Raw genomic sequence first — 13,341 nt, forward strand, 5'->3', positions numbered from 1 at the left:
TGGGGATATTCTTTGCCTTGCTGTATCCCCAGCACCTGAATACATGTTTGTTGAATGAGAGAATGCATTACAGGGAGTCCCACCGGTGGGGTCATGCACACAAAGCTTCTCAAATCCACAGCCCTCCCACCTTCTTGGCTTCCTTGTCCTCTGCTGTCTGTGAGAACATATGATTTCCACCAGCCAGTTCGTTTGCCAGACTCCCAAGGTCCTGCACACACCAGAGTCCGAGGGCCCCCAGAGTGGGACATATGAAGAGCCTCTGGGACCCTGGCCATGACCAGGACCATGTCTGTGCCCAGCTCCAATACCACAGTCCCTCCAGATCTTTACCTGGCGGCAGGCAATCTCAGGCTTTCTGGGAAACAAAGTTGGCAGGGAAGGGAGCAGGATACTTGGGTTGGGAAAGAAAAACCTAAGGACAGAGACTGGACCTAGGGCTGGCCCTGTGCCACCTGACTCATCCATGTTTTTATCCTCTGGTCCTTCAGACCCCTATATGCAAACCTACAATGCAGCCTACACTATTAAAGTGTGGAGGCCACAGGTCCTGCCTGGGTAGGTCAGAGGTGACTGAGGCTTGGGGCAGGTGCTGGCTAGATCTGGTTTCTAGAGGATATAGGCTGCCTCTTCCCCTGGTGCAACACCTTAGAAGCCTAGCCAGACCAACATTCCTGCCCAGAAGCCAGCTCTCCATTTATAGCCCCTGGGTAGATCAACTAAGGGGACTGAGCAGCAAGGCCTGAAAAGGACAGAGGGAAAATCGCAGGAGCCTCCTTCAGTGACAGGAGAATGAAGGCCTCGGGTGAGCTGTGTGCTTCTCCAGGTCACTTGGCCTGTATCCAAAAGGCTCTGCATTGAAGGGACAATGCCTCAGCCCATAGTTATGGCATTCCTCCAGAATGGGTGGCGTGGGGGGAAGTTTGGATGACCATAAACCAAAGGCAAAGTTGTAATTGCTTAGTCTCAGCACAAAATTCATTTCTATATTTTCTTTTCTTGCTCAGGTTTGAGAACAATGACTGTAGTGGCGTTTCTTTCCACCGGTGGACTTGAGGTGGTGGCCGTATTCTCCCAACTGGATATGGACCAGATTTGGGGACCAGAATGGGACCTTTACCTCCTGACCATCATTGTACTGCTGTTGGCTACAGTCATAGCGTACAGGCAGAAACAGCACCAGGATGTGCCAGTACCCAGGCCCCCAGCGCCATGGTCAGCTCCTCCCCAGCTCTGATGGTCCTTCCAGCTGGGGAGGAGCTGACCCATCAGAGCAGCAGCTGCCACAAATAGCAGTCACACACCCGGCTGGGTTCATGACCACTAGGGAGCTGCTTTCTGAGAACACTTGCCTTTGATGTAGGGCTCTGGATGCGGCCACCACCCCAAGTCCACTGGCAGAACAAGATGCCACTACAAACGACAACAGAACTAGATTTGCACAAGTGGTTTGAAGTGCTTCCTTGGAGATGGCAGAGCAATGCGTAATTAAATGGAATTGCTCATTCATCAGCCAAGAAATATTTATGGAGTGCCTACCTACTGTGTGCTGAGCACATTCAGCCAAGGCTCAAAAATGGAGGAGGAAGAGGAGGAAGCAAATGTTCCCATCAAAATCATTACTAGTGATTTGCATTCTTCATTGTGAGGTTATGTCAAATGAAAAGACATTTATAACGATGCCACATCTCTCTGTAGTATACTGTTATGATATTTCAACAGGCCAGGCAGATGAGCCTCTGCTTTGCAGTGGGAGTGCATTGCAAATACTCATGTACGCAGTGCCTAATTTTGATGAAACTGGATGATTTGTGACACATTCGGCTACATTCAAATACAAGTGTAGAAATTAGAAGACCCCAAGACTGCTTATTCATTCACTTGAACTTACCAAGTGCCCCTGCCGTGGCTTCTGAAAATACCATGGTGAACGAAGACATCCCTGTGTCATGATTGACTTCATGTCCCTCACTGAACAAACTGACAGACAAGATCATTATGGAGTAAAGGCTGAGTGACATTTCCCAAGCCTGGGATGTAGCTGTCTGGGAGGAAATGGCCAGAGACATCCCAAGAAGGCAACACTGGTGTTGAGACCTGAGAACTGAAAATCTGCCAGTATGGGCAGGGCCAAGAGAGAGGACAGGAGGCTTGGAACAGCGGTCACAAGACTCCATGACTCTGAAGGAGGCTGTGTGGTGCTGAAAGGAAGGCAGCTAACTATGCAGAGCCTTCTGAGGGGACAGTGACTCCAGGTGAAGCGGTGAAGATGGACTGAGTAGGGTTCCTGAATGACCCTGTAGTTGGGGAAGGAGATGATTTTCATCTGGTCACCATGTTAAGTAAGTGCAAAGAGCTCTGGGACCTCGACCATCGCCTCAGGATACTGTGCAGGGACTGGGTTCCGGCACCAGTGCTACTGAGGAGAGCAGGCGCGCTAGTGGGACCATCTAAGTCAGCAAAGGGCAGGGGTTAGCATAGTCTAGATGGTAATCTTAGGAATGAGAGGCCTAGGGGTGTCCTTGTGGGAATTCATTCATCCAGTGGTTTGTGGGGGACCTGTCTTAGGGTGTGGCTTCTGTGATGTCCTGTAAGGAAGAGGAGGGGTCTCTCTCACTCTCTTGTGTGGTGGTCAGAGATCTGATTTCAGCTTCCATTGACTCCAGGGCAGAATGGAAGAGCACGATGGCTTGTTGTTATTCGTGAGTGTTCCCAGTAAATATTTTATATCCCTTTATTCAGGCTCTTGTGGACTCACATACCATCGGTTACAGGTTGTCTTATAGGAAGAGTGGACAGGGCCTCGTCCCACCCAGCCTTCCTCTCGGAATCTCCAGTCTCACGAGTTACACTCAGTCTTCCCATCTCCGTCTGGAGGTTTATGTCAATTTCAAACTTTGCCCAAGCTGGATCTTTGATCCGACATTCACAGGCCCACTATTTCCGGGTTCCTTTCTCCCAAAAGCCCTATCTAACGACTCTCCTGTCTCTGTGCCCGCATCCAACCATATCAACTCTTGCTCGTCCCCACTTGATGAGTGCTTTGCCTGTGTGTGTGTCTATGAGCCGCAAAGAGGGCATCAGGGCCCCTAGAACTGGAGACACGGGCAGTTGTGAACAACCACATGGGTTCTGAGAATCAATCCCAGGTCTTCCGAGAGAGCAGGGGGTGCTGTTTTTTATTAATTTATATTTTACATTCTAATCCCAGTTCCCTCTCCCTCCTCTCCTTATGCTCCCCCAACCCCTCCCATCTGTTCCTCAGAGAAGGTAAGGCCTCCCCTAGGAAGTCTACTGAGCCTGTAGTAGTGGGGTGATGTTAACTTTTGAGCCACCACACCAAGCTCCCTCTTGAGAGTACATCTGGAATTCAACTACTTTTCACCAGATTTGCTTCCCCTCCCAAAGCTAAGCAGCCATTTGGGTGGCTGTGATCACCCCTTTGGACTGTTTCCGTACCCTCCGAAGCGGTTGCCTTTCTTCTGCTCCTGGTAAAAAGTCTGAACTGGGGCAGGTCCAGAGAGGAGGATTAAGGGTGAAGGCAGCAAGAATAAGACTCTGGGGCTCAGGCTTAGAGGAGGGAGAGGAGGAGGAGGCCTGTAATGGGGACCAAAATAAAAAAGCACCCACTTCAAATGGCTCTCAGTCAAGTTGGGGACCCAAGCTAAGACGTGTGCTGTCAGTCACAGGAATCACAGTCCTGTCCCAGGACCTTGGCACATGTTCTTCTCTCCTCTCTAAATACCTGCTGGGGATGGCTTCTGTCTCCCTTCATCCAGGCCACTATACAAGTCAACCACCACAGAGAGGCCCTCCCTGCTGCTGGAATGAAGGCTATTTCATGCTTCATCATCATCATCGTCATCATCGTTTTTTTAGAATTTGTAGACCCCTGAGAGCACACAGTTTCTTGAGTGCTCGTCTGCCATCCCCTCCTGTAAGGTAAAAACTCTGTGAATAGGGCCTTGGTTTTGTCACTGCTGTGCCCCCAATACCTGAACCAGTACCTGGCGTGTGGTAGCTAAGTCCCAATGAACACTGAAAGACTAAACAAAGGCGAAGCTGTGGAGTAAAGAGGGTGGGCACTTCCCCAAGGGAACCTTCAGCACTGCCAGAGAAGCGAAAACAGTTGCACTCCAAAAGAGACTCCTGTGTCCGGGGGCTAGAGGGGGCTTCCCGGTTTTAGAAGAGCCAGCTAAGAAAGCTTCCAGAAGTTAGTGGGAAAGACACCTTGCTTAGATCTCTGGCAGCCAGGAGAGAAGACAAGGCAGTACTACCCGTCAAGGAAAACTTCTAGCCAGAGCCCCAAAAGGCATGAGCATCCCGGGAGTGGGAGACAGAACTCCAGTGAGGTGGCTGCCTCCTTCTGCTCCTATGCTCCCCAGTGACCCTGCTGGGAAGAGACACATCTAAGTCTCCCGGGGAACATAGCCTGGAGACTCCAAGGCCCCCTGCTGGGGCTCAGTGCCCCCAGCAAAGTCTGAGAAGCCTGCTGTTATGCAATGCAAGCAGGTGCTGGAGACAGAAGCAAGCTCTCTTGCTGGCACAGCCACGCACCTCCCCTGCCATTACCACACTCTCCTCCCTTTGGATTCTCAACCACGACCACAGTTGCTGCTGGACACTGTCGCTATCCCTGGATATGAAGTGGAAGCAGACTTGGGAAGAGGTCACCTCCACAAAGTTATGCAGACTGCACTGTTGGTGAGGTCCTCAGGCCAGGTCGCCGCCACCATGACACTTAAGAAAGGCACTTCCTGGGGCTCAAAACAAGAGGACACAAACTTGCAGCAAATTGGTGTTCGTCTTAGGTGTAGAAGCAGATCAACCCAGACCCGTGTGGCTCTCTAGACACAGCAGGAATCCAGCTGGGTAAGTTAAATGGAGCCTCTCTCCCTTCCTTCTTCCCTCTGTCCTCCCTGGGTTTGAGTAGAATGGCTTGAAGTTTTAATGATGATCTCCCAACCACCGCATAGACTGCGCTGGGTTCCTAAGCTTCCTGCGGAAGATGGGCAAGACCAGAGGCTCTCTGGGGCGTTCCCAGATCCGGAATGAGCCAAATATCACTGCCACCAAGTCATTTGTCCACTTAGACCTTCCAAGTCTCACTGTCTCTTGAGCACGTAGTCTTTGGCTCAGCTTCTAAGGGTGTGTCACCATTTCGCGGCTTCTTCTCTGGAGGTTTCTTTGCCCTGTTGCCTTGTGACTCTCTACAAATTCCCCGCAATCTGATTTCTAACTCCTATTCTGTGCCGGGTTTCCCCACAAATCAAAAGACAGTGAGGTCCAAGGTCAGCTCTGAAGTGAGCGCTGTGGCCAGCTTCCCGGAGGTTGGAGTAGGCACTGGAGAGGCTGCATCGGATAGCCAAGTGCAAACGCGGGCGGCCAGTGTCTGCCCCCCTCCCTGCCCCAGCGCAGAGCCACGGGAGGGGGCACTCCCTGGCCCCGGTGGCTACCCTGGGGACCCCAAGCTCCGCCCTGCTGCACTCCTATTGGTTTGGGGCGCCCCCGCCCCCAGTCTCCCTTTCCAGCTCCCGGGCTTTTTAGGCTACCCTGGATAAATAGTCCAGGACGCCTGGCGCGAAGCTAGGGGCGAGAAAGTCCCAGGACGATCGCTTTCTTCGCCACAACTCCGACAGAACAGGGAGGGGAGGCAGAGGACAGTCGGTGTGCAGTCCAAGCCTCAGCACTTTGCCATCGTACTGTCGGAATTCAGGAGTGGCAGAAAGTGACTCTTGAGGCTTGAGTTGAGCGAGAGACAGGACCGAGAAGCCCAGGAGCTGGGATATGGAGTTACTGTCGCCGCCACTCCGGGACGTAGACTTGACAGGTCCCGACGGCTCTCTCTGCTCCTTTGCCACAGCCGATGACTTCTATGATGACCCGTGTTTCGACTCACCGGACCTGCGCTTTTTCGAGGACCTGGACCCGCGCCTGGTGCACGTGGGAACCCTCCTGAAACCGGAGGAGCACACACACTTCTCTACCACGGTGCACCCAGGCTCAGGTGCTCGCGAGGATGAGCATGTGCGCGCGCCCAGCGGCCACCACCAGGCTGGCCGCTGCTTGCTGTGGGCCTGCAAGGCATGCAAGCGCAAGACCACCAACGCTGATCGCCGCAAGGCTGCCACTATGCGCGAGCGGCGCCGCCTGAGCAAAGTGAACGAGGCCTTCGAGACGCTCAAACGCTGCACGTCCAGCAACCCGAACCAACGGCTGCCCAAAGTGGAGATCCTTCGCAATGCCATCCGCTACATTGAAGGCCTGCAGGCTCTGCTGCGCGACCAGGACGCAGCACCCCCTGGCGCCGCTGCTTTCTACTCGCCCGGCCCGCTGCCCCCAGGCCGAGGCAGCGAGCACTACAGCGGCGACTCGGACGCTTCCAGCCCACGCTCCAACTGCTCAGACGGCATGGTAAGGCCAGACCGGGACTCAGAAGGAGGCCAAGCTCAAGCGGCACCTGGGGAATCTGCAATGCATTTGGGTCTCTTAGGGTCGGGAAAGTCCTTTAGACCCCGGTGTCACTGGGGTCTCTGGAGACCCTGGGCATCTGCGATTTGCCCAGTGGGGGTGTCATCAAAACACTGCTGCGCAGACCCCAGGCCATACATTTCCTTCTCAAATCCTCATTACCCAAATGCAGACTTTTTTGTTCCTGGATCACCATCCAGTTTCAGTTTGGCCCTATATGTGACAGATTTCAAAGTATGCTGGCTTCTACCTCCTAACTATGGCGGACCCAAGTCCTGAAACGCCCCCAGCTGGGACTAGGGGAGCGAGGGAGGGGCGGTGACAAGGAATAGTGCTTGAGACGCCCCGCTCCGAGGGTCTGACTAGGTTGTTCTTGCTATTCGCAGATGGATTACAGCGGCCCCCCGAGCGGCCCCCGGCGGCAGAATGGCTATGATGCCACCTACTACAGCGAGGCCTCCAGCGGTGCGTATTCCCAGCTGTTCCCAGTTAGCAGGCCTTCAATGGCCTTCCGTGTCCCCCTTGAAGCTGTCCTTGCTCCCCAGGCTTAGTACCCCCTCCCTGCCTCCATCCCATACACACCTGTATCAGGGACTGGCGAGGGGTTAAACAGCGTGCACTTTCCTCTTCTCCTTACAGTCTGGCAAGTCCTCAGTTTCTCTTCTGCTCCAAAGTTCTGTGTTCTGATGGGGGCGGGGGGGGCGTGTAAGAGACTTGAAGAGACTCAAGCTTGGGTTACTAACCTTCCCCTCCTCTTGCAGAGTCCAGGCCAGGGAAGAGTGCAGCGGTGTCGAGCCTCGACTGCCTATCCAGCATCGTGGAGCGCATCTCCACGGACAGCCCTGCCGCACCTGCGCTGCTGCTGGCAGACTCATCTCCAGAATCTCCTCCAGGACCTCCAGAGGGGACATCCCCAAGCGACACAGAACAGGGGGCCCAAACCCCGTCTCCTGACGCCACCCCGCAGTGCCCTGTAGGCATGAACCCCAATCCAATCTATCAGGTGCTTTGAGAGGTCTGCTGCCGCGGGAGAGGGAGTACCGCCTACACTCCCGGGAGTCCTGCACACCCAAAAGATGAAGCTTAAATGACACTCCTCCCAACTGTCCTTTCAAAGCCACACATCCAAAGGCTGGAAAGGGGGGGAGCAGAAATCTGTCCCCACATCGGTCCCCAAGGAAAAGACGCAGTCCGTTTGTTGTCATTGTTTTGTTTATTTTGCTTTTTCATGCGACTCACAGAAGACAGCCACTTGCTGCCCCTAACGGCCAGGCTTCCTTCCTTTTCCTCAAAGCTCCTGGCGCAGGGGTGAGTCCCATACACCTAGGCCCTGTCCTCCACATCCCTGTTGTTTGTGGAGACAGGATCCCCATTTTCCAGAGGCCCCCAACACGTGCTCTTTCCCACAGCCTGCGGAGGCCGCTCTGTTGCGGTAACAGGTGTAACCATACCCCACCTTCCCCCGTCCCATGCGCGGTTCAGGACCACTTATTTTTTTTATATAAGACTTTTGTAATCTATTTGTGTAAATAAGAGTTGCTTGGCCAGAGTCAGAGCCCCCTGGGCTGTATTTATCTCTGCGGCATGCTGTGTTGTGAAACAAGAATTTTGTATGTTTATTCCTCTGGTGGGCGAGCCTCAGGGCTCACTCGCTCAGGTGTTGGAAATAAAGAAGCTAATTTATATATCAGTGACTCTGACTTTTCCTAGGCAAACCAAAAGGGATCCGGTTGGGGAAGGGGGGGGCGGGAAACACTCCACATTCTGGGCAAGCTATCTCACAGCGACCCCTGTAGGCAATATAAGGGTAGCAAGGAGGCTAGATGGTGGGGATGATGTCAGATAATGAAGGAGGGCTAGGTTCTAAGCTGTAGGGACCTTCCCCATGCCTTGTCTGCCTCATCCAAGGAAATCAGTGGTTTTAGTGAAACGGTGCACATAATGTTAGCTTAAATATAAAAAAGCCAGATATGGTGACTCGTCTCTGTAATCTCAGCACTGGGGAGGCTGAGGCAGGGGGATGGGTGCAGGCCTGGCTATAAAGTGGAGACCCTGCCTCAAAACAAACAACCTCTTTAAAACAAAAATTAGAAATTTACTCGGAGGAGTCAGCTCAGTCAGTAGAGCACTTGCCTAGCATGCATAAAACTCTGGGTTCAATCCCTAGGACCTGACTTGGAGTGAGCAGCTATAATTTCAACACCCCAGATGTGGCACAGAAACATCAGAAGTTCAATGTCATCCTCAGCCACACAGCAAGTTCCAGGCCAGCCCAGGATACACATAACCCTGCCAATAGATTAATTAGCTGATTGATTGATTGATTGATTGATTGATTTAAAATCTAGCGTGACTCTGCTCACGTCCAGTTATTGTTGTTTTCTAAAATCTCCTGAAGTGTTGCCAGGTTGGTAAACGTTCTCCTTCACAGAGTGTCTAGGATGCTTTGTGGGAGCTTGTGGTCCTGGAACCACTCATCGCCCCCCAAGTGTGGAGGGGGTGGGACGCTCCGGTGCAAGAAGAGAGAGCTAAGGGGCCCTGGAGATGCTCTGTATGCCATGCGGGACATGCAGGCTAAGGGGCCCTGGAGATGCTCTGTATGCCATGCGGGACATGCAGGCTCTTAATGATGATGCGACCATGAGGAGACAGCACAGGCGGCAGCCGACACTCAGAGCATCTTGCCTTGTCTCATAAGAAGGCAGAGGCTCGGACCCTGTGAGGAGAGGGGCACTTGGGGCCAGCGTTTTCTCTATTGCTGTTTGCTTTCATCGGGCGGTGTAGTCTGGGCAGAGGGGAAGCCATTGGTGCAACCAGAGTTCAAGGAGGGCTTCCTGGACAAGGCGCCGTTCCCATGTAGCAGGAGAAACAATAGTAGGTAACACACACACAACAGCAAATTTGTGATCCCCCTCCCCACGGGGACCTCTATCCTCCCCTGGAGCACAAGCTCTCCCTCACTCACCTTGTCCCCAGGGCCTCAGTACCTCCTGCATTCTGTCCTACAGGTCCTTTTCCTAAATTCCCATAGGCCAGGTTCACGACACAGAAAAGATACGTCCTGGAGGGGCCACTCCTCCTGAGAGTGGGCTCTGCTCCCCCAACACCACCCTGGAGGAACCAAAGTTTTTCTGTTGCGGTGATGCTCACTCTTCCCCCTCAGGTCTCCATAGGGTTCCTTATGCTAACTCCCCCAATCCTCCTAGGGACGTCACCATTTTGTCCATTGCACAGATGCCAAGTACTATGCTGAATGGGAAGAGAGTACTGGACACACTCCCTGCCTTTGGAAGGCACGCAGACATTTGGGGTTGGATCTTTCCACAGCTGGTCACACCGTGATCCATAGAAGACAGGCTGTGGGTGAGGGGGGGCAGCCCACAAGGGAGGGAGCAGACTGACACAGCAGACAGGCTCTGGTAAGAGTCCTGAAAGGACAGGAGAGTGCTCAAAGCTGAGGACACAGCAAGAACAAAGCGGGAGAGAGGGGGCAGGCTCATGGAGCCACAGCTGCTCCTGGGCACAGGCTGGGGAGACAGAGGAGGAGGCAGGGCTATATGGGGCTCTGCTGAGAGCATCCCGAGGGTGACGGGGAGCCCCAGGGGGATCAATACGGGAAGAGCAGACATAAATCTGCACTTTAGAAAGGTCTGCTTGGACTGGTAAAAACAGACAGGAGGGAACACAATGAGATGGGAAGACGTTGTGTGACTTTCCTGAGGAGATGTGAAGAAATGTCACCTCATATAGAGAAGGAGCCAACAGCCCAAAGGAAGATTCCATCTCCTCCAGTGTGGCAGATAAAGGAATGTATTTACTTACAGAAGCGGGGGTGCCTTGTGGGGAGATGCACAGTGACGTTCCACCCCCAGAAAAAGGTTCAATTTTCTTTCAAACATTTGTTTATTGTGTGTGTGTGTGTATGTGCGCGCAAGCGCACGTGCGTGCGCAAGTGTGTACACCATGGTGCTCTTCCTGTCCTGCGCTATGACCTGCAGAGGAAGCCAGAAGAGAGCTGAGAGGCTGGATGCTGGTTCACAACTGGAAATTGGGTCCCTTGTTGTCTGTCCCTTGCCTCAGTCACCTCAGAAGCACCTACTGACGACCCTATTTCCGGTGCAGGTGAAACACCCCTTGCTTCTGGGGCCATTTGCAGATGGCTGCATCTAAAGAATCCTCACAGCCATGCTGTCCAGTGTGTATGCATACACCCACATGTGTGTGTTCACATGATAGCTGTCTTAGTCACTTCACTATTGCTGTGAAGAGACATCTCACTAGGGCATCTTACAGAAGGAAGAGTGTATTGGAGGCTCACCGTTCCAGAGGATTAGAGTCCATGACAATCAGTGTGGCAGGCTGGCAGGTGTGGCGTGGGAGCAGGAGCTGAGAACTTAAAACCTTATCCACAAGAGAGGGGGAGGGAAGGAGGGAGGGCGGGGGAGGGAGAGAGGGGAGGGGGAAGGGGGGAAAGCCTTAAAGCTCGCCCCAGCAACACATCTCCATCAATAAGGCCACACTGCCTAATCCTTCCTACATAGTTGCACCAACTGGGGACCAAGTTTTCAAATAAATGGCCTCTCTGGACTTTCAAACTACCCCAGCAGCATACACACACTTAAAATGTGCATCCAGCTAACGTACCATGACATCAAGAAAGATGAGTTAAGAGAGATTAAGGCTTCAGGTCCCCTCTCACGCATGAGCCTTTTCCAGCACATTGGGAAGAAGCCTAAATGGTCTAGGCTGTTTCTTAATTTTCAGAATAAATTGCATTAAGTAATCTGTTACGATCATTTCATCTTTCTGCTCTGGCTTACTCCTATGTTTAGTGACATTTATGGGCATATTAAAGTACTACCTAAATAAATAAATCTCATCTGGGCTGGGTGGAATATGCTTTAAATAAATGGAATATAAAACAGAAGCAATAGCATTGAATGGTGAAATAAATTGAAATTACTCTGACATTGTGAAGACGACTGTATCTAAAATATATGTTTGGAGCATTGTAGTTTGAATGTGAAATGTTCCCTATAGGCTTATGCTCCTGAACACTGGTTGTGAAACCTCTAGAAGGCGGAGCCTGGCTGGAGGAAGTGGGTCTCTGGCGGCAGAGGTGGAGGGGTGGCGTGGACCTGTCGCTTCTTTGGTTGACCTCACTTCCTGTTCACCTCCTGCTTCCCTACGGACGCGGATGCAGTGTGACCAGCTGCCTCCTGTCCCTGCTTGCCATGCCTTCTCTGCCCTACAGTGTCCCCTCAGGCTGTAAACCAGCAAGCCCTCCTCAAGGCGCCTCTGGTTAGGAATCTGGTCACAGCAGTGAGAACAGAAGAAAGACACAGGGCTGGGTACCTCGGCGTGAAGCCCTCGTGTGTACGCCGCCCTGAGCTCGATGCCCAGCATGGAAAGAAAGAAGTGGGGGTGCAGAAAAGGAAAAAAAATGTCTTCAGTGGAGCTGTGTAATCTTGAGCTGATTGTTAACCCAGTTAAGGAAGAAAGGCAAATTATATGAACGTATGAGGAGAATAGTTTTTGCTGGACTGACATAAACTACTTACATCAACAAGACAACTAAGATGCCACTATAGCAAGACCTCAACAACATCAACAAAGTGTTTATGAGGATTATCAGTCAGGCACTATTTAAAATTATTGCCCCATGAGAAATTCAAAATTCTTTGAATCCCCACAGCTCATGGAGGAAAGAAACTTGAGACTTCTCCAGATGTGATACCAGTCCTGAAAGTGTACTTGATGCTTTCAATATAGCTGCGGGCTTGACAGGAACATCCCAAAGTTATCAGTGGTGCAAAGCAAGGTCAACTAGGTTGAACGATCACTGTGCTCTCGGCACGGAACACAATGGAAGGAAAACGTTGTCAGTAGCATCTCTTGGAGAGTGAAAGAGTAGGCAGCAAGTCTAGAAGGAAGAGAACAAAGGGGACGGGAGAGGAACAGGAGAGGATGATGGGTAGTGACCCTTGGCTATTTAGTTTTTGTCTCTCACATTTGAACAGCCTGCATACAAGTCATTACTACCTTAGAGGTTTACATCCCAAGGCTGGGAGGATGGCTCCGTCAGCAGGGTGCTTGCCTTCTCTCCTGAGGACCTGAGTTCCATCCCCGGCATTCACAGAGATGTGCCTCCTAACCCGGGCTCTGTGGGGCCAGAGACAGGAAGGTCCCTGGACTTACTGGTCCCTTCACTGATTAGCAAACCCGGGATTAGGGAGAAAGCCCCAACACAAAAACATAAAGTGTGGGGGTGTGCATGCATATGGAGCCAGAAGTCTGTGCCCAGCATCTTCCTCAGGCACCTTACTGAACTCACATTTGGACTTGAGACTTCTCTTTGTGAGAGAGTTAATGATTTTACATTGGAACCTGTAAGATGGCTCAGTGGTCTGACCACCTCAGTTTCATCCCTAGAACCCACACGGTAGAAGAGAATAGACTCCCACACGCTGTCCTCTAACGTTCACATGTGTGTCATGGCATACATGCACACACACACACACACACAGGCATATGCACATACATGCACACACATAAATATATTTAATGAATATTTTGAGAAAGGTATGTCCATGTCCTGAAATTCAACTGAAGCGTTTCAGAAAGAGAAAGACAAATACAACAAACTCGAACTTTTACAGATAAACAACAAGCTACCATGCAACTTTCTTTATTGTCTCCCCGTTTTATTAAGATATAACTCATGAGGCTGGAGCGATGGCTCAGCAGTTGAGAACACTGGCCGCTCTTGCAGGAGATTTATCAGGCTCCCAGCACCCATCTTACGGCTGAGAAACATCTTTAACTCCAGGAGAGCTAACACCCTATTCTGGCCTCTACAGGCACTGCATA

General features: G+C 51.8%; 1 protein-coding gene across 1 annotated transcript; it reads left to right on the forward strand.

Moving 5' to 3' along the window:
- The first annotated feature begins 4,571 nt into the window (after positions 1–4,571).
- Myod1 (myogenic differentiation 1) lies at positions 4,572–8,156 on the forward strand. Its single transcript, XM_005084676.4, has 3 exons — positions 4,572–6,414; positions 6,858–6,936; positions 7,233–8,156. The coding sequence occupies exons 1-3, from the start codon at positions 5,788–5,790 to the stop codon at positions 7,481–7,483; spliced, it is 957 nt and encodes a 318-aa protein (XP_005084733.1). The 5' UTR covers positions 4,572–5,787; the 3' UTR covers positions 7,484–8,156.
- The last annotated feature ends 5,185 nt before the right edge of the window (positions 8,157–13,341 follow it).

This window comes from Mesocricetus auratus, unplaced genomic scaffold (assembly GCF_017639785.1).
Source record: "Mesocricetus auratus isolate SY011 unplaced genomic scaffold, BCM_Maur_2.0 Super-Scaffold_100054, whole genome shotgun sequence".
In the NCBI taxonomy this organism is placed as follows: Eukaryota; Metazoa; Chordata; class Mammalia; order Rodentia; family Cricetidae; genus Mesocricetus; species Mesocricetus auratus.